This window comes from Dasypus novemcinctus, chromosome 10, assembly GCF_030445035.2.
Source record: "Dasypus novemcinctus isolate mDasNov1 chromosome 10, mDasNov1.1.hap2, whole genome shotgun sequence".
Taxonomy (NCBI): Eukaryota; Metazoa; Chordata; class Mammalia; order Cingulata; family Dasypodidae; genus Dasypus; species Dasypus novemcinctus.
Window position 1 is genome coordinate 11,045,957 of NC_080682.1, and position 22,117 is coordinate 11,068,073.

Here is a 22,117-nt window from a genome sequence, read left to right on the forward strand (position 1 = left end):
CTGTGGCGCCCAGCAGGGAGTCAGGCTGAGGGTTCCACTGCTCAGTATGTGGACTTTGACTTAAATCCCCTTCTCCAGTAAGTTAGGAGACTTGCCTCTCTCCTTAACTGAGCTTAGTATCCAAGTCTAGATTCTTTTTTGCTTTAACTTCTCCAGAAATTTTTCATTTTTTGTGTGGGCAGGATGAGGGTGGGGGTGATTCTGTAGGTCTAAGTGCTCGCTCCACAGACTTTCAACCTATATTTTAGTTGTCAGTTCCACTTCTTCACTGTAGCTGGTGCTTCTCATCTTTGAGCCTTTCTAGGGTTCTGCTGTGAGAATCTGGTTATTTGTTTGTTTTTTAAAAGATATTTTTATCCTATTATCTAACAGTCTGTAGTTTACATTAAGGTTCACTGTGTTGTACAATTCTATGGTTTTTAAAAATTTTTACTCTGCTAACATATATACAATTTAAAATTTCCCTCTTTTAACTACAATTAAATATATAATTCTGTGGTGATACAGTCACAGTGTTGTTCTTCCATTACCACCATCCATTACCAAAACTTTTCCATTACCCCAAACAGAAACTGTACCATGTAAGCATTAACACCCCATTCCCTACCCTGATCCTGGCGCCTGGTATTTTGTATTTTAGTTTCTGACTCCATGAATTTGCATATTTTCATTATTTCATATCAGTGAGATCATATAATGTATGTCCTTTTGTCTGGCTTATTTCACTCAACATGATGTCTTCATGGTTCATCCATGTTGTAGCATGCATTAGAACTTCATTCCTTTTTATGGCTGAATAGTATTCCATTGTATGGTTCACCTGTTGATGGACACTTGAGTTACTTTCACCTTTTGGCAGTTGTGAATAATGCTGCTGTGAACATTGGTGTGCATGTATCTGAGTCTCTGCTTTCAATTCTTTTGGGCATATGCCTGGAATTGGGATTGCTGGGTCAAATGGATAGCTTTCTATGGAACCAAAAAACTGTTTTCCACAGTGGCTGTACCATTTTGCATTCTTACCAACAATGAATGAGTGTTCCTGTTTCTCCATATCTTCTCTAATACTTGTACTTTTCTGTTTCTTTGGTAGTAGCCATCCTAATAGATGTGAAGTGATAACTCATTGTGGGTTTGATTTACATTTCCCTAATGGCATCTTTTTATGTGCTTATTGTCATTTGACTATCTTTGGAGAAATGTATATTCAAGTTTTTTCCATTTTTAAATTGGGTTGTCTTTTTGTCATTTAATTGTAGGATTTCTATACAGACTTTGGATATTAAACCCTTATCAGATCTGTGGTTTCCAAGTATTTTTCTCCCATTCTATTGGATGTCTTTTTATTTTCATGATAAAGTCTTTTGATGCAGCAATGTTTTTAATTTTGGTGAAGTCTCATCTTTTTTTTTTTTTTTTTTTGTTACTCATGCTTTGGGTATAAAGTTCTAAGAAACTCGCCTAACACAAGATCTTGAAGATGCTTCCCTATGTTTTCTTCTTGAAGTTTCATAGTTTAGTTCTTCTATTTAGGACTTTGATCCATTTTGAGTTAATATTTGCATACGGTGTAAAGTAGAGTTCCATCTTCTTTCTCTGGCATATGAATATCAAGTTTTTCCAGCAACATTTATTGAAAGGACTATCCTTCCCCTGCTGAGTTGCCTTGGCACCCTTGTCAAAAATAAATTGGGGGGAAACAGACTTTGGCCCAGTGGTTAGGGCGTCCGTCTACCACATGGGAGGCCCGCGGTTCAAGCCCTGGGCCTCCTTGACCCGTGTGGAGCTGGCCCATGCGCAGTGCTGATGCGCGCAAGGAGTGCCGTGCCACGCAGGTGTCCCCCGCGTAGGGGAGCCCCACGCGCAAGGAGTGCACCCATAAGGAGAGCCGCCCAGCGCGAAGGAGGGAGCAACCTGCCGAGGAATGGCGCTGCCCACACTTCCCGTGCCCGCTGACAACAACAGAAGCGGACAAAGAAACAAGACGCAGCAAAAAGACACAGAAAACAGACAACCGGGGGAGGGGAAGGGAATTAACTAAATTAAAAATAAATAAATAAATAAATAAATAAATTGGCAGGGAGCAGATGTGGCTCAGTGGTTGGGTGCTTCCTTCCCATATACAAGGTCCTGGGTTCAATCTCTAGTATCTCCTAAAAATATAAAAGACAAACAAAACAAAATTGGCTGTGGAAGCTAGGGTGGTGGTGTTTTTTACAAAAAGCATTTGCTGTCTGCTCTCTTCATCTGTTCATTGTGTGCTCTCTGTGTCTGCTTGTTGTCTTTTTAGGAGGCAGTGAGAACTGAACCCAGGACCTCCCATGTGGAGGGAGGCGCCCAGTTGCTTAAACTACCTCCTCTCCCTGCTGCTTGTGTGTGTCATTGTGTTTCCTTGTTGTCTCCTTGTTGCGTTAGCACACCATGCCAGCCCATCGCATCAGCTGTGCTGTCTTGCTTATCTTCATTAGGAGGCACTGGGGGCTGAATCTGGCACCTCCCATGTGGTAGACGGGTGCCCAATTGCTTCCCACAGGGGTTTTTTGTCACTTTCAATTTGAGTCCATCAGTCTATATGTCTGTCCTTGTACTTATTTCTTATTTGCCCCTGCCTCTCCCAGATTTTTTAGCATAGAAAGGCAAAATCAAGATAGGTATAATTTTCTGTTCCCGTCCAGATTGTTTTTGACCACTCTTCTCTCCTGTCCTATTACTTCCCATCTTCTTTGTCCCTGCAAGTACATAACTTGTAAACCTTGCATGACGAAATAGAGGTAAATGGACTTGTCAACCCTAACCTTAAATTGTTCATTGAGTCACGTAAGTGGCATAAATACTATGGGCCCAGTACTCTTCTTGCCACTGGAGATATAGTAGTGCACAAAATAGACAAATGTTCCTGCCCTCATGGTGTTTAAAACCTAGTAGTGAAGACAGACACTAATTAAGATAAATAAGTAAATAAATGTACAGTATGTTAGATAGTGATAAGTGTTTAGGAAAAAAGAAAGGGACATGCAGTCAGAAGTATTATATTGAGAGTTGTAATCTTTTTAGGTAGGTGGCCTTGGAAGCCTTCTTTGAGAAGGAGCTATTTGAGTAAAGACCTTAAGACTTGAGGGAGCAGGTTATACAGCTATTTTGGGGTAAGCATTACAGGCAGAGGGAAGACCCCAGTGTGCACAGCAGGTTTGAGGAACACAAGGGGAGCCAGTGTGGCCAATCATACGGCATTGATTGGCTTTTATATTAAATGAGGTTGGGGGATTTTGGACAGAGACTCAAATTTTATAACAGAGCCACTTCGGATGCTATATTGAGAATAGTCTGTAGGGAGGTAAGGACACCAGTTAGGAAGCTCTTGCAATATTCCAAGCCACAGGGAGCTGGATTCTGGATTTGATGAAAGATTGGAATGTAGAATGTGAGAGAGAGGAATAACCAAGATTATTTTAAGGTCCTGTGGGCTTTTGAAACTATAGAATTTGGTCTCATTATAAGTAGTATTTAATCTGCTAAAGAATAAACCATAGAGCTATTTTAAGTAACTTTGCCTTATAAACCATAACTCTTCTTTTTTAAAGCTCTTCACGGAATATGGTCGTCTGGCAATGGATGAAATTTTCCAAAAACCTTTCCAGGTAGAATGTTAACTATTATTGTAATTCATGTCTTGCTTTAGTTCAGAGATGAGAGAACTATTGCCCATGGGCCAAATCCAGCCTGCTGCATGTTTTTATTTGCACTATGAGCCAAGAATGGTTTTCATATTTTTAAATGGTTGGAAAAAAATAGTATTTTATGACCAGTAAATTATATGAAATTCAGATTTCATTGTCCATAACTAAAGTTTTGTTGGAACATAGCCATACTCAAGTTGTATTGTCTATGATTGCTTTTGTGCTATAACAGCAAAATGGAGTAGTTACAACAGAATGTATGGTTGGCAAAGCCTAAAGTATTTACTCTGTGGCCCTTTACAGAAGAAGTTTGCTGACCCCTATTTTAGTGATCGTTTCTTGAGGATGAGAATATACAGTAAACTTGATAAGATTAGAGGTGCTTTAAGTATTTGAGCACTATTCCATTTAGTTTTCCTTTCTAAAGTTAAAAGTAGATCTGACTTTATGATTGATTGGTGCTGTTTATTGTTTTTCTGTCTTGCCTTTTACCGTATTTCCACACTTGCCTTTCGGGATGAGCCCTGAGTTTTATTTTCCCCATCAATCTCTTCCTTCTAGTCTGTGGGAACAAAAACAGCAGATGGAATGTGTTTATCTCCTATTTGGCTTATACATGTCCTTGTAGTGTTTATAAAGTTTCTAAGACATAGGATAGGTAAATCCTTCAGAGCATTTCCTTGCTTCCTTTGAAGAAGCCTTATTATGAAAAGAAGTGCTTTTTCGCTCGGTCTCATGGTGCCGTCAAGATGGGTAAGTGTTGAGGTCTTCGTACTGCCAGGAAGCTCCCTCCATAGGCACCGACGGGACCAGAAATGGCATGATAAGCATTACAAGAAAGCCCATCTGGGCGCAGTCCTGAAGGCCAGCCCTTTTGGAGGTGCTTCCCTTCCAAAGGGAATTGTGTTGGAAGAAGTAGGGGTTGAAGTCAAACAGCCAAGTTCTGCCATCAGGAAGTATGTCAATTCCAGCTGATCAAGAATGGGAAGAAAATCACAGCCTTCGTACCCAATGATGGTTGCTTGAACTTTATTGAGCAAAACGATGAAGTTCTGGTTGCTGGATTTGGTCGCAAAGGTCATGCTGTTGGTGACATTCCTGGAGTCCACTTTAAGGTTGTTAAAGTAGCCAGTGTCTCTCTTTTGGCTTTATATAAAAGGAAGAAGGAAAGACCAATATCATAAATTTGGATGATGCAGAGCAAGCAGTAGTAATAAAATTTCATATACTGAAAAAAAAAGTATTACAGTTGTTATCTTGAAAATGCATTTATGCAACATTATAATGTGTTCTACTCTTTTTCTAAGTAGACACTGATGTTTTTGGTTCGAGATTGGAGTTTCCCATATGAATACAACTATGGACAACAAGGAGGAATGGCATTTTTGGATAAGCGTCTACAGGTAAGTTGCATTATAACCTTCTGAGGCATTATTTAAAAGTAGATAACTTTCTTATTTGCCTTTAGCTATTCTATTTAAAACCAAGTATCGAAAATTATATTAAATGTGTTAAATACTTACACAGGATCTTAGCACAGACTAATATTATTTATTTGTGGCTAGATTAAAGGACCTGGATATATAATGATAGGAACTATGGAGAACTTTGGGCAAAAGCCCAAGTTTTGATTATAATTTCCATTTCACATTTTATACCAGATTATATATGTATCTTTAGAGTGTCCCATTCAGAATTTTAGTTCTGTTGTTCTTATTCAAAATTCTTATATGTTTTAGGGTAGATATAAACAGGCCTAGCCTGTTCTCCAAAATCATAACACAAGAAGTCCTTTGTCATTCACTACTAATTGGTTAGATCCTCCTTCATGCCCATGAACTTTCCCTAACTCTTTCTAAGTATTGTGCAGTGCTCTTTTTCAAAAACTCTTTAGTACCTGTCTTATACTAGCTAAAGAAGCCAAGCCACAGTTAATTAAATTTGTGCATTTCTTGCTGTTTAGGGTTTTGAATTGCTCATTGGACAATACATATGTCATTATCCATCAGAGTTGAGAAGTTTTCTTTCTTTGTCTTATACTAGTGGTTCCTAGCGAAGAAAAAGAAATGGACTTTGGTAAATTGTTCTTCATTGGCAGGTGAAGGAACATCAACATGAAGAAATTCAGAATGTCCGGAATCACATTCACTCATGTTTTGCCAGTGTCAGCTGTTTCCTCCTACCACATCCAGGACTCCAGGTGGCCACAAGCCCTGACTTTGATGGGAAGTTGAAAGGTGTGTACAGAAGATGTTTTAAACATGTTTGATTTTTAGCATTAAAGAATGATTAGAAAACATCAATTCTGAATCTAGTGAAATCTTAAGAGAAATAACATGGTTTTTTAGAAAGAGCAGTACTTAGAATCTAGTTCAGGTTTTACTCCTGCTTTACTGTGACCATAAAAATTACTTTCTTTTGGTTTCTCCATCTGAGTTTGTGGTGGTGATATCCATTAATGATTGTTCTAAGAGACTGGTTGTGATTCTTGGTTTACAAAGAACTAAAAATGCTAAATAAGGGAAGATAAATTATAAGCTAAAATTTATCAAATGATAGTAGCTTCCTGAGGAAGCATGGCATAACTATCATTTTCATCTTACTTGTGATTGTAACAACTCCTGATACTGGGTGAGTTAATATCAGGAGTACTAGGCGGCGGACTTGGCCCAGTGGTTAGGGTGTCCGTCTACCACATGGGAGGTCCGTGGTTCAGACCCCGGGCCTCATTGACCCGTGTGAAGCTGGCCCATGCGCAGTGCTGATGCATGCAAGGAGTGCCCTGCCATGCAGGGCGTCCCCCGCTTAGGGGAGTCCCACGCGCAAGGAGTGCGCCCTGTAAGGAGAGCCACCCAGTGCGAAAGAAAGTGCAGCCTGCCTAAGAATGGCACCGCCCACACGGAGAGCTGATACAACAAGATGACGCAACAAAAAGAAACACAGATTCCTGTGCCGCTGATAACAACAGAAGTGGGCAAAGAAGAAGATGCAGTGAATAGACACAGAGAACAGACAACCGGGGTAGGGCTGGGGGGAAGGGGAGAGAAATGAATGAATAAATAAATAAATCTTAAAAAAAATATGTCAGGAGTACTGACTAGATGATAGGTTATAGGAGTCAGAGTTGGAAACTTTGGGTCCCATTATCTTATTTTTGTTCCTTATTCATTTGGGCCTTGAGTCATTTAATGGCTGGCTCTCTGTTTACAGGTGTTAAACTAAGCATTTTTGTTTATAAACTTATCCGAGCTTCTCAAGTTCCTAGTAGTCATAATAATAGCTGCCAGTTTTAGAGGCCTACCTGAATTCCCATCACTGCGCTAGATGCTTTCCTATTTAATGCTCCGTAATTCCATGAGGTTGGTATTATCTCCCTTATGTTACAGGTGAAGGAACTGGTTTAGGAAAGTTAAGTAACTTGCTCAAAGTAGTAAGTTGTAGGGCAGAGATTTCACTTCCCGTTTTTTCTTTCCCCAGACCCATACTGTGCTAAAATAGAATTTCTTCTATTGTATTTGGGAAGTCATTTACAGGATATATGTTGTTTAGTTGCTTTTTGGATTGCAAGTTTTTCATAGTGTCATATTAAACATAATATGCATCTTTTCCATTTTTTTGATTAAGTTGATCTGAGAAAATTTAAGTTTATGTTCAACTCAAGACGTACATTCCACTTGGTCTTAATATTGCAAAAGAAATGGAGTTTGAGAGACTTACTTTTACCTTCTCTTTCTAATTTGTATGGTATTTTTATGTGGTGGGCGGCTTTCTTGAGCAGGAGACTCCAGGACTTATTGATATATGGCAATTCAGAAATCAAAGATTGGGTCCTGGCTTAAGGCAAGAACTCTGTGTAGGCAAGTGCTAGAACAAGATAGAACCTTTCACCTAAAAAACAGTTGTGAGTGAATTTTCATAGTTGAGTATGGAGAGCAACTAGTATATATTTGTATGTGTATGTGTGTGGGTGATATATTCTTTTAGGGTTCTGCTCCATTACTAGGCACACACTTTGACTAAACCTAAACTAATTTGTTCATCAGCGGAAGGGAAGACTTCTGGTGGGATTCTTAAATTGGAATGTTTAGGAGAGGGCGAACTACAGTGACTCCTCATTCCCTTCCTCTTACACAGGGTTGTCCCAAGTTATCTGGCAGAAACACACAAACAGGAGAGTTCCCAGTGGCATTCCTTCACATTTTCAACCATTTTAATATTTCAGGGCATTCTGTCCTTAAATTCAGTTTCATGTTTATCATGTTATTCCAGGAAATGGGGAGAGCATTTTTAAAGTTTTGTAACCCTGACTTTTATATTTCAGATCACTTTTGGATATATACATTTATAGATAATTAATGGTTTGTTACTAAATATAAATAAATGTGCTAGGTATTATATTTATTACATTTTTTTAATAGGGAACAAATTTAATATAAATACCCTTTAATCTTAATTATGCTATTTGGTTCCCTCATCCATGATGGAACTATAAGTTATCTTTATAGGGTTAAAATCTTCTTTTCCTACCTGAATAGTCATGTCCAAAAAGAAGAAATACAAATGGTCCATATATACCTGTGAAAATATATGTAGCATCACAAATGAGAAAGTGCAAATATACTGACAAATTTGTTATAGTCTTTATGGACAGTAATATGACCTTATCAAAATTTAAAATGTTCATGTCCTTTGACCTAGCATTCCACTTTTAAGAATCTGTCCTAAGGAATCACCTGAATAAGTAAATAAAAATATGTGTACAAGAATGTTTATTACTGCAGCATTGTTATAATAGGGATGAGTTGGAAACAACCCAAATGTATGTTTGGAGGGATTGGTTAAATTATGATATACTTTGCACCAAAGAGTAAAATGCAGCCATTAAAAAAAATAAGTTAGATAGATGGATCTATATGTATTTACATGGAAAGATGCCCATGGTATGTTATTACATGTAAAAAGATTACTCAGTATCATATATTATATGATACTACTTATTTAAGAAATTAATATATTTATTAGTTTTTATTTATTTTAAAACATTTTTTTTAAGAGTTAAAAAAAATTTATTTCTCTCCCCTTTCCCCCCCCCCCCCAGTTGTCTGCTCTCTGTGTCCATTCGTTGTATGTTCTTCTGTGACCGCTTCTATCCTTATCAGTGGCACCGGGAATCTGTGTTTCTTTTTGTTGCATCATCTTGTGTCAGCTCTTCATGTGCGGTGCCATTCTTGGGTAGGCTGCACTTTCTTTCGCGCTGGGTGGCTCTCCTTCGGGGCACAAGGGGCTTGGGCAGGCTGCACTTTCTTTCGCGCTGGGTGGCTCTCCTTCGGGGCGCAAGGGGCACACTCCTTGTGCATGGGGCTCCCCTACGCGGGGGACACCCCTGCGTGGCAGGGCACTCCTTGCATGCATCAGCACTGTGCATGGGCCAGCTCCACACGGGTCAAGGAGGCCTGGGGTTTGAACTGTGGACCTCCCATGTAGTAGGCGGACTCTCTATCCATTGGGCCAAGTCCGCTTCCCTATTAGTAGTTGTTAAATGGAAAGATTTGGGGAAGAAATCTTTCCTTTTTTACCCATTTAAAAAATGTTAGTAGTCTGCCCTTGTGTGTCTATTTAAGGAACTACAGTTTTTTTTTTTTTAATGAGGATTGTTCACAGAAAATTTTCATTAGCTCTGCAAGTTTTATTTATCTTCTCTTTTAATTTTTATTTAGCTCCTCAAGGTTTATGTATCTTTTGGCTTTGAAGAAAGATGGATATTTTATAGTTTTAGAGAAACTTTTAAATGAGATTTTGAAGGTTTCTCAGTGAAGAGTAAATTGGAAGCTAAGTTGCAAATAGCAAGTGACTTTTGTGTATTTGGCAAATGTTAAGATAGAGAACCACAAACTTTACTGTGGGGGACCTGTGTGCTAAAAAATACCTACACGTTGTATTTTCTCAAGTATGTAACTTGTACAATTACTTTGTTGAGATCCTGCAATTCTGTTCTATATAACATGGAAGAGACAATGCTAATTCATAAAATGTCCTTAGTGTAGAACATTTCAATTAAATAAGCACCACATTCTGAAGCTGTTTTTGCAAAATGTTTCTTCAGATAGTTTAGGAATTTTTTGTTTTTGTTTTTGTGTTTTAAAGATTGACCATTTATTGAGGTGACCATCTGCCATCAGGTTGATGATTTTCATTTTGATGTAATCAATGCTGAACTGCTTCTTGCAGTAATTAGCTGGGAGATTGGTTGTGTTTTAAGACCCTTTTTCATCAGACACAGGATGACTATGTCATCAGCATAAAGAAAATGCTTTTCTTCGTTTTACTATAGCAGGGAGACCTAATACAGTAACTCTACTGAGTTATTTAGCCAGAAATTAAACAGAAGGGTTTTGTAGGGCACAGTCTTCTTTGGCATCATGAAAGACTGGGGTTGTGTCTGTCATGAGACCATTCTTCTCTATTCTGATCTTACAGCTAATATTTTAGTATAGCCTGTATAGAAACATTAGTAGCGTAGGATCCAGGGTAAAATAACAATCTGTAGTATCTGGATCCTGCTAGTTTCTCATGTGAAATATTTTTGAACTTGCAGTGGGATGAATATTGAAACCTTAAAAATAAACAGTGTTTTAGTTTGCCAAAAGCTGCCAGTGTAATAAGCAGAAATGGGTTGGCTTTTATAAAAGGGATTTATTTGGGATAAAAGCATGCAGTTCTCAGGCTGTGAAAATGTCCAGATGAAGGCATCAGGAGATGCTGTCTCACCAAAGGCTAGCTACTGGTGATCTTGGACTCCTGCCAGGTGGCAAGGCAAAATGACAGTGGTGTCTACCTTCTCCAGGCTCACATTCTCCTCGAGGTCAGCTGTGGGCAATCAGGAGAATGACTAGTCTCTCCCTTCTCTCTTCTGGGTCTCTTGCTTCTGTTTCAGCTGCTCTGCTGATTCCAGCCTCTGGCCGTTCTTGGGGTTTCTCTGTCTTTCTGTGGCTGGAGTCCTCTCTCACATGGTAGGGGAAAATGGCAGCCAGTCTCTGCCTTCTCCTCTGTTTATAGTTTATATAGGATTCCAATAAGAGGATTAGACAATCTAATCAGAGGCCTTTAACTGACTAATGAAAAGGTCCCACAAAGAATAGGTTTACATGCATAGGAATGGGTTAGCTTAAGAATATAATTTTCTGGGTTCCACAGAAGATTCAAGCCAGGACAAATAGGTAATGTGTTCACAAGTTTGAAAACTCAGAAAGGAGTAAGATACTCTGTGAAAGGTTTTTCTTCCTTTTTTTGTAGATTTGCAGAGTTTCTTTAGTATATATACACACAAATATGAATATATACACTTTTATTCTTTCATTCCAAGGTTATAAAGAAATTGTCCAATTTTTTTTTCTTAAAATTTTGTAGTTTCATTTTTTGCATTTAAATTTGTGATCCAATTTGATTATTTTCAAAATGGCTATTTACATTTATCCTAGCAGTAGTTATTGAATAGTTCAACTTTTTCCACTGTTTGAGATGCCACCTTTATTATATATCAAGTCACTAATCAGTATGTAATATGGGGACTAATCCCTTTTAAGAAGTTAATATAGGGTGTACTTTGATGCCCTCCTGAGGAGACGGTAGAAGTAACCAAAAGTATTTAAATGGAGATTGGATCCATGAATTTAGGACAGATTTTTAAAATTTTAAAGAATTTTATTGCAAGAGATTTTATGATTGATCAGTTATTTAAGATAGAATGGAGGGAAGCGGACATGGCTCAACTGATGGAGTGTCTGTTTACCATGTGGAGGGTCCAGGGTTTGATCCCCAGGGCCTCCTGACCCATGTGGTGAGCTGGCCCCTGTGCATTGCTGCCGCGCACAAGGAGTGCTGTGCCACGCAGGGGTGCCCCCACATGGGGGTACCCTACGTGCAACGTGTGTGCCCTGCAAGGAGACTGCCCCTCATGTGTTACGCTGCACACACGGAGAGCTGATGCAGTAAGATAACGCAAGGGCAAATGTTTGCCAGTCCCTCATCGAGAACATCACACATACTATTTACTATTTCTGTATGCTTCTTTCCTATCTCATCTCCCTTCCTCCCCACAAAATTAACCACTATTCTAAATTTTGCCAATTATTTCCTTGAATTAAAAAAATTACATTTTGTTCGCTTAACAGTCTATTGTTCAATTTTCCTTAATTTTGAACTTTATAAAAATATGTGGCCAACTTGCATTTTCACTGTTTATTTCTAAGATTATCTATGGCATTGCATGCAGTTGTAGTTCTTTCAGTTCTGCTGTAATGTATTAGTCCCTTTTGGTAATATAACACAATTCATAATTTGTTCTCTTGGTGGATATGTAGGCTTGTCCAGATTTTTGCTATTACGAATAATGTTGCTATGAACATTTTTGTATTTGTTTTCTAGTTCATATATGAGTTTCTCAGAGGTATGTGTTTAAAATTGGAATTGCTTTTGATGGACACTGGGTTGCTTCCACCTTTTGATTATTGCTAATAATGCAACAGGTAAATGGATAAACAAAATGCAAAATATCTGTGCAGTGGGATATAAGTCAGCTGTAAAAGGAATGCTCCAACATGGATGAACCTTGAAGACATCATGTGGAGTGAAAAAGGCCAGATACAAAAAGACAAATACTGTGTAATCTCACATATATGAAATACCTAGAATTAGCAAATTCATAGAGACAGATAATAGATTACAGGTTATCACTGGTGGTGACGGTGGTGGTAAGGGCAGCAGAGAGTTACTGCTTACTGGGTTGCAGAGTTCCTGTTTGAGGTGATGAAAAAGTTTTGGTAAAGGATGTTGGTGCTTGTAGCACAATATTTTCTGTGTAATTAATACCACTGAATTGTACATTTGAAAGTGGTTAAAATGGGAAATTTTGAGTTGTGTATAGGTCAATACAATACAAAGTTGAAAAATTTTTGTAAGAACTGCATTCTAGTTGTAAAAGATACAACCAAAGCTAAACAAAAAATGGAATTTCCTGATGTTAGAAGACTTATATCTTAATCTTTACTAGATAATGCAAAATTGTTTTCCTATTTATACTCTTTTTTCAATGTATATAAAAACTTCCCATTGATCTGTATTTTTTTTTTTTTTTTTAAAGATTTATTTTTATTTATTTAATTCCCCTCCCCTTTCCCGGTTGTCTGTTTTCTGTGTCTTTTTGCTGCGTCTTGTTTCTTTGTCCGCTTCTGTTGTCGTCAGCGGCACGGGAAGTGTGGGCGGCGCCATTCCTCGGCAGGCTGCTCCCTCCTTCGCGCTGGGCGGCTCTCCCTATGGGTGCACTTCTTGCGCGTGGGGCTCCCCTACGCGGGGGACACCCCTGTGTGGCACGGCACTCCTTGCGCGCATCAGCACTGCGCATGGGCCAGCTCCACACGGGTCAAGGAGGCCCGGGGCTTGAACCGCGGACCTCCCATGTGGTAGACGGACGCCCTAACCACTGGGCCAAAGTCCGTTTCCCCCATTGATCTGTATTGTTCGCAACACTTGGTATTGTCAGGCATCTTAGTTTTGTCAAATAAGGGATATAAAATGTAGTCTTGTTATAGTTTTAAGTTGCGTTTCCCTGATTATTAATGTGATTGCTTTTTTCATGTATTTTATCCATGTTTCCTTGCCTATGAAATTCCTAATTATGTTTATTGTCTAGTTTTTTATTAGGTGTTAATTTTTCTCTGAAACGTAAAGATCCCATACATCTATTTTAACATATAATCCTTTGTTGGTTATGTGTATTTTAGATATACTCTCACAGCTTATTCTTATCCTTTTCTTTACGGTGCCTTGGTTTTAATGTACTTGAATTCATTTATCTTAGATTTTATGTAGTCCTTTTAAGTATGTTTAAGAAAATCCATTTTCAACCAGTGTTTTAGTTCCATCTTATTTTGAACCTTACTAATTAACTTAATTTTTATTATTTTATATAATAATTTGTTTAGCTTTCCTTACACGGTTATTAATTTCTCTGCTCTCCTTTCCTTCTCGCATTACTTACCTTCTTCTGGGAACAATTTCTTTCTTCCTGAAGGTCTTCACTGGTTTCATTGTTATATGTGCACTGTGCACTTCTTTTTATTTAACCTACTTATTTTAGGCTGTGGTTTCTAAAGCTGTGGACCAATGTATGTCATCAGTTCTAGAGAATTCTTATCATCATACTTCAGCTATTGTACCTCCTCAGTTCCTTTGTCTATTCCTAGTACTCCTGTTAGACATGTGTTATACCTTCTCTTTCTGCCTTTCATGTATTTTTCTTTCTTAATTTCCATTATTACATTGCTCAGTGCTATACTTTGACTCATCCTTTACATCTATTTTTGGGCTAAGTTTCTTTTCAACCGTGTATAATCTGCTGTTCAGTCCACCTGCTATGGACGCATGCTATGCTTCCCAGGTATCTCCTTCAAGAGTGAAAGTGGGGATAGAATTACCCTTGGCTGAAGGTAGTGCTTTGCCCAAGGTCATGCCCCCTTCCCAGGGTAGCCTGTCCAATGCCTGGTTGAGGCAGGGATATAAAGAACTGGCCCCCTTGCCTTGACTTGAGATAACTCTGATGGGCCGTTTTGGGGTCAGCTAAGGCCCTATTTTTACTGAATCATAGCTCAACTCTTCTCTTCTCAGTCCTTCCCTCTCCCACAGATAGAGTCCCCAGTAAATTTTTTGCACACAAATTTTTAAAAAATTTTTTATTGTGGTAACATATATACAACATACATATTATTTTAACTGTCTTAAAGTATACAATTCAGTGTGATGTCTTTAATTACATTCACAATATTGTGCTACCATCACCACCGTCCATTACCAAAACTTTCCCATCAGTCCAAACAAATTCTGTACCCATTAAACATTAACTCCCTATTCCCATACCTACTCTCTGGTACCCTGTAATCGTACTCTCTGTCTCCATGAATTTGCATATTCTAGTTAATTCATGAAGTATAGTCACACAATACTTTTCTTTTTGTGCTCACACAAATCTTTATCTCAGTCTGCATCCCAGGACACCCGACCTACAGTACCTCCCATTGAGATTTTTTTTTCTTTTTCTCCCATTGTTTTTGAATTTTTCATTTCTGAAAGTTTTGTATATTTCTGTTATAAATCTGTTTAAGTGTCCTGGATAGTCTCATTGCTTGCTTTTGTGATTCCATCTTTTAAAATCTTTCTGATTGTGATATCTGATAGAGTCCAACTATGTTTTTCTGCTTATTCTCATTTATGATGGGTTGTTTCCATTTGTGGTTGGTGGACTTTGGGAGCTCATATTTGCTTGATCTCAACCTTTGGAAAATCTGGGGACTTGACGTTGAAGATTCTTTTCTCCAGAGAGGATTTGTGTTTGCTCCTGCAGGGAGTAGGAGCTTACCAACTTGGACCAATCCAGCCCCCCCTTCCAGGAGGGGTTAATTTAGCTCAAAGGTTAATCTCCCTGTTGCAGCAAATAGCTTCAAACCAGCTGCTGCTTCACATGTACTTAGCTCACAGTTCTGGGTTCCACTCACTCCTGCCACCTACTCAACCCCTTTCAGATAGACCTTTTACTTCCAAGCCCAGAAATGTAATATTTGTATTTCTTGTAGGATATTGTTAGAAAGAAGGAACTTCAGATTCTCTAGTCTGTAGTACTGGTAGAAGCAGAAATCTAATATAACATTTTTCATCAATCAAGTCAGTAAATATTTTGAAACCAAAAAAACTGCTACTAGTGCTATTGAGAATACAGTAAACAGGCCTTTTCATGCATTGTTGGTGGGGATATAAATAGCCACAATCTTTTACAAAAACAATTTATCAATATATAAGAGCCTTAAAAATGAAGGGGAATGTTGGTAAATGTTAATAAAGGTGGTTATTTTTTATTTTCCTCAGAATAAAATCTGGGAAAAAAGCTGATTACCTTTGATCTGGTAATTCTTCCGTGAGGACCCTATAATGTAAAGAAACAGAAGTAACTACAGATTTTTTCTATAGAGATTTTTGGGCCAGGGGCTCTGCCTGAGGATTTGCTCTCTGCCTGGGATGCTCTGGCCTCAGATTTAGCCACATAGCTTCCTCTCTCTCTTCCTAGATCTCTGCTAAAATGTCACCTCTTGCTGGTAGCCTTCTGACCACTCCGTTTAAAACTGTGACCCCTGCCCACAGCAGCCCTTATCCCCCTTCTCTACTGTCTATAACCCTTATCATCTGAACAGTAAATAAGACAAATAGGTGCACCTCCCATTCCTAGACTTTAAGCACAGTAAGGGCAAAGTTTTTTTTCCTTTTTTTTCTTTTCTGGCTCCCTTGTTTGTTTGTTCATTGTCTGCTTTTTGCTTTTTGTTTTTGGGTTTTTTTGCTCGTTGTCTGCTCATTGTTTTTGCGTGTCTGTTTTTTCTTTAGGATTCTCCAGGAATTGAATCCAGTACCTCCTATATGGGAGGTGGTGCTTAACTGCTTGAGCCACATCTGTTCCCTGCTAGTTTGTTTTTGTTCATTGTCTGCTTGTTTTCTTTAGGAGGCACCGGGACCGAACCTGGGACCTCCCATATGGGAGGTGGGCACTCAACTGCTTGAATCACATTCTCTCGCGGGGCAGAGAGTTTTGTTTCATTCACTGCTCTCCCCAACTCTTGCAACAATGCCTATCACAAAAAGGTGTTGAGTGAGTGAATGAATGAAAAAAGGTTAAACTTTTAAAATAAGGTTTGTGGAGAGATTGCATTGAAAAGTTGCTACCTTGATATAGACTCCTACCCATTTTCTTTTCAGTTGATAGTTTGAGGTGGTTTGGAGCCCAGGAAGATGCTGGATGATTAAATAGATCAGATTTCTTGGATTTTTTCTTGGAGCATAGTTGAACTAGCTCATTTTCACTGTGAGCAAATAAATAGCTCTACTTAATAGCTCTTGGAAGTTGCAAAGCATCTGTCATGTTTCCTGAAAATAGTAGTCATTTCAGTCAAGGGGGCCTTGGAGTGGCCCAGAGGATCTCGGAGGAGAAAATAGGAAATAAATATCGTGAGGCATAGGTGCTGCTACTTATAACATTAAAAATGCAACAAAAAATAAAGCAATAGGATGAATAGTGATTTCTGATTGGTTTAAGGGACAATGAGGGTAAGGCAAGGGCTTGAGAAGTTGAGGGGTTGATAACTGGTCTTTTTGAAGACATTGTTTAGAAAATCTTTAACAGGTGAAATTCTTTGAAAGGCTGGGGAGTAGACTGAATATGTTAAAATGAAAGCCAGGACATGGAGCCCTCAGCATATTCTATCCTGAGGACTTTATACTGCAGAAGGGAAGGAGAGAAACAAAGGCACTTTACAGAGATTCATCAGCAACCAGATGATGACCAGAAAGTATCAAACATATCAAACACATACAGTATCTTCCCACTTCCAACTAGCAAATGTTAAAATAATTAGATAGATTTTGAGTTTTATGCCCACCTTGGTTGAACCAGGCTCTTTGGCTTATTGTTTCCTTCTTCATGGTCCTGTGAACAGATATTGCCAGTGAATTCAAAGAGCAGTTACAGTCACTGATACCATTTGTATTAGATCCGGCTAACTTAATGGAAAAGGAGATCAATGGCTCAAAAGTGACCTGTCGGGGACTACTGGAGTATTTTAAGGTAAATATGGGTTTTAATTATTAAAATGCTTGCTTTTTGGTAAAACTGATCTAGGTTGTAAACTAATTTGAACTTCTGTATTTTAAAACATGGGGGAGGAAGTGGATGTGGCTCAAGTGATAGAGCTTCCACCTACCATGTGGGAGGACTTGGGTTCAATCCCAGTGGCCTCCTGGTGAAAAAGAAGAAGAGAAAGCATGCCGGCGCAGCAAGCCTGTGCCTGTGTGAGTGCCCGCGTGGTGAGCCAGTGCCCTGCAAAGTGAGTCTTGCAGCAAGATGATGATGCATCAAAAGAGAGGCAAGGGGAGAGTCAAGGTGAAGCGCAGCAGAAACCAGGAACTGAGGTGGCGCAATTGACGGAACCTCTCTCCTTATCAGAGGTCTCTAGGATCGAATCCCTGTGAATCCTAGAGGAAAGAAAATGAGAAGAGAAGACAACATAGACAGCAAAAACAGCAGAGTGGGAGGAGGGGAAGGGGAAAAAAAAACCTTAAAAAAAAAAAAAGCCTGGGGGTAGAGCTTCCTGGGGGAGAAGTTAAATGTTATTGTCAAGAGACCTCAGTGTCTTTTCAGGAGTAAGCCACAGGGTGGCAGTGTGGGCCTAAGAACCAAATGGATGTTTTTTGCACTCTCTTAGAAGAGTAATTACCGTTGCTAAAGGAAGATTGTTGCTCAAAGAAGATGGTGTGGCCAGGAGGTGGTTAGGAAGTTGCTGTGAGTAGGAGGATGTGACGCCTAGATGTGACAAGGAGGATGGTCACTCTGCCTACAGGTAGTGGTGAGGCCAGTGTGCATGGGGCAGTTTGATGGAAATCGTAGCCTTTGGGGACTTGTGCTGCTTGAGAACATTTGCAGTTACCTAAAAATGCTAACATGCACTCAGAGGTGTGCTGTGTTTTTGCTAATTCCTGGTCATTGATCTAGGTCTTTTAGAAAATAGTTATGGTGGTCACTGTTTCTAAAGTATGAATAAAATTTGACAGGCTGTCATTTTTAATAATTGTTTCTATGTTTACATTATCAGGCATATATTAAAATTTACCAAGGAGAAGATCTGCCTCACCCCAAATCCATGCTTCAGGTAAGCAATTCTTTAACATCCTAAAAGATATTCTTTGGTTACTCAGTAAGCATAATCTTTTCAGAAGAGAATGCTGCTGCTCTCCTTTCTCGTTAGGATAGGAGAAATCTGTTAGGTTTTTTTTTTTGTTTGTTTTTTTACAAGTAAGTCCTGCCCATTCTAATATTCAGGGAGTTCTCAAATTTCTCCCCTCTTCTTTCACATCATCATTTCCTAACTCCTGTTTGGGCTACTGAAAGCTCTCTTTCCTGCTTTCCACCAAGTTACTCCTCTACCCCTCCAATCTACATGGCAGCCCAAGTAGTATTTTTAAAAGATAAATCTATTATTGCCCTTTCTATGCTTCGTGTCTTTTCTTGATATAGTTTTTTTAAAAAAATATTTTTATTACAGAAGTTGTAAAGTTACAAAACAATCATGCCCATGTGTAGAATTCCCATACAACGACCCTTCACCAACATACCACACCGTTGTAGAACAGTTTTTACAGATTATGAGACAATATCATCGGACTATTATCACTATGGTCCATAGTGTACACTTGGCATATTTTTTCTATACCCCCCTATTATTAACCCAGTACATCTTGGCATTGATGCAAGAATATTATAGTATTACTGTTAACTATAGTTCATAGGTTACATTAATTGTATTTTTCCTGTGCCTTCTCCACATTTCTACCACCCTGCAATACTAACATACATCTATTCTAGTTCACAGAGGGACATTCTTCCATTTATACTGTTACCCACAATTCTCATCCCTCTGGGCTCACCATTATTCAGTCCCTAGGTTATTCTCTAGCTTTCTTTCAATTGACATTTACATTCCTGGACTACCCTTCTCAGCCACAATCCCATTTATAAACCAACTGTGTTAGTTCTCCCTATAATGTGTTACTATCAGCTCTATTTAACTCTATCTATTTAAGTCAAGTTAAAGCTTTGTACATTAAGCATCAGTACACCCTCTCAGCCCTTCTGAGGCCTGTTAGTTTTAGTACCTGCTGTCTTGATGTGGCTGCTGCCTGTGTTTCCCGCCTGCATTCATGGCGGTTCCTTTGAAGCAGAATGCCCTCTCCTCCCTGGGCCTGCTCTTCCCACCACATGTGCTTTAGAAAACAGTTTTGTTATAATGAATGTACCGGGGTAAATCATACCCATTATGTTAGGTCATTTTCCTAGTATCTGTTGTCAACTTTGGTAGAACATGTCCTGACCTGGTTTTATTTACTTTTGTTTTTTTTCCCTCCCCAAGTAGAAAATGTCATTTTGTTAAAATATATAATTTCTGACTTTCTTATGCTGAAAATAGGGTGAGTTATTATGAAGTGATTTCTTCAGTAGGAAAACATTTTCACATAGAGAGCTAGGACCTGGAACTAACATTTCAAAGATTTTTTAAAAATTTTTTTATTTGTATCTATTTCTTGTATTTAGAAATAAAGCAGAGCAAATTATGTTCTCATTGACTTTTGGAGATTAATTTACGCTAGAGATTCTTATGGGTAAGATTAGATACTTCAGAAATTTTAGCAGAAAAGATTTATTTAATAAATTGGACTATATGGAAACCAAAAAAATTGCAGATGGATAATTAAAAGGGAATAATGGGTTCTACAGTGAAAGAAAAATTTCACTTGGTTATTTGTAGAAGAATGTTAAAAGAGGAGGAATTTATAGTTCATGTTCTCCTTTCTTATAAGGCCACTGCCGAAGCCAACAATTTAGCAGCTGCAGCCTCTGCCAAGGACATTTATTATAACAACATGGAGGAGGTATGTGGGACATCTGCCTTACTCTGAAATATCTGTAACCTGGGCATTGTTGTTGACTTCAAAAGGACAAAAATAATCCCATTTGTAATGTAGCTTAAGATGTTGAGGCAACACAGCCATATTCATCCTGGTAATTGGGGCCTTCTAATTATTATCCTTTCTAACCAAGGCTTACTTATAGTATCCTTGCTCTCTGACCAGTATCACCTGGTTATTTGAATGAACCTAGGCTTCATTTGTCTTGGTCATCTTTTTAAAGTTAATTTTTAATATCTTAAAATATTCTAATCTAACCTTTTTATTGTCTTTTCACTTGTTTGATTTTGATACAAAATTTAGTTTGATAAAATATAAATAATATAAAATGCCATTTTAACCATTTTTAAGTATACAACTCAGTGACATTAATTATATTCACAATGTTATGCAACCATCACCATTTCCAAAACTTTTTCATCATCGCAAAGAGAAACCTTACCCATTAAGCAATAACTTTTCATCTCCCCGTCCCTCAGCCGCTAGTAACTTCTAATCAATGTTCTGTGTCTAAAAATTTGCCTATTCTAGATATTTCATATCAGTGGAATCATGCAATATTTGTCCTTTTGTGTCTGGCTTACTACACTTAGTATAATGTTTTCAAGGTTCATTGATGTTGTAGTGTATATTAAAACTTCATTCCTTTTTATGGCTGAATAATATTCCATTGTATGGATACTTATCACATTGTGTTGATCCATTCATCTGTTGATGGACACATGGGTTCTTTTCAGCTTTGGTTATTATGAACAGTGCTGCTTTGAATATTGATGTACAAGAATCTATTTGAGTTCCTGTTTTCAGTTCTTTGGAATATATAGCTAGGTGTGAAATAGCAGATGATAAAATGATTCTGTGCTTAACTTTTTGAGAACTGTCAAACTGTTTTCCACTGCAGCTGCATAATACTACATTCCTACCAGCAGTGCATGAGAATTCCATTTTCTGTACATCCTCACCACACTTGTTTTATTTTTCTGTTTTTTAATGATAGCCTTTTATGCCTAGTGAGCATAAAGTGTTATCTCGTGTTTTTTATTTATATTTCTCTAAGGACTAATGAATGTTGAGCATCCTTTCATGTGCTTTATGGTCATCGTTATATCTTCTTCCTTTTTTTAAAGAACTATTTATTTATTCCTCTCCCCACCCTTGTTGTCTGCTCTGTGTCCATTAACTGTGCATTCTTCTCTGTCTGCTTGTCTTCTCTTTAGGTGGCACTGGAAACTGATCCTGGGACCTTGTGGAGTGGGAGAGAGGTGTTCAATCTCTTGCACCACCTCAGCTCCCTGGTCTGCTGCATCTCTTATTGTCTCTCTTCTTTGTCTCTTTTTGTTGAGTCATCTTGCTGTGCCAGCTCTCCACTTGGGCCTGCTTGCCACGTGGGCCAGTACTCCTGCGCAGGCCAGCACTCTGCGCAGGCTGGCATTTCACTTGGGCCAGCTCACAAGCAGGCCAGCATTCTGTGTGGGCCAGCTCTCTGCTCAGGCCAGTTTACCACGTGGACCAGCTCGCCTTCACCAGGTGGCCCCAGGAATCGAACCCTGGACCTCCCATATGGTAGATGGGAGCCCAATCGCTTGAGCCACATCTGCGTGCCTGTTATGTCTTCTTTGATGAAATGTCTATTCAAGTCCTTTGTCCATATTTTAATTGAGTTTTTTGTCTTTTTGTTCTTGAGTTTGTAGGAGTTCTTTATATATTCTGGATATCGAATCCTTATCAGATACATGATTTGCAGCTTTTCTTCCCCCATTCTGTAGGTTGCCTTTTCACTTTCTTGACAATTTCCTTTGATGAGCAAAATTTAAAAAATTTTGATGATGTTCAATTTGTCTTTTTTTTTTTCTTCCATTGCTCATCCTTTTGGTGTCATATCTAAGAAT

At 38.6% G+C, this 22,117-nt stretch overlaps 1 protein-coding gene across 2 annotated transcripts in view; it reads left to right on the forward strand.

Annotated features, from left to right (window-relative positions):
• Nucleotides 1-22,117, forward strand: part of ATL3 (atlastin GTPase 3) — a 71,849-nt gene that overhangs the window by 43,767 nt on the left and 5,965 nt on the right. For both annotated transcript variants that reach the window (XM_058305272.1, XM_071217971.1), the window contains 6 exons: nt 3,582-3,638; nt 4,988-5,080; nt 5,776-5,914; nt 17,207-17,334; nt 18,359-18,415; nt 20,121-20,192. In XM_058305272.1, coding sequence (XP_058161255.1) covers nt 3,582-3,638; nt 4,988-5,080; nt 5,776-5,914; nt 17,207-17,334; nt 18,359-18,415; nt 20,121-20,192 — 546 coding nt within the window. The remainder of the gene's footprint in view (nt 1-3,581; nt 3,639-4,987; nt 5,081-5,775; nt 5,915-17,206; nt 17,335-18,358; nt 18,416-20,120; nt 20,193-22,117) is intronic.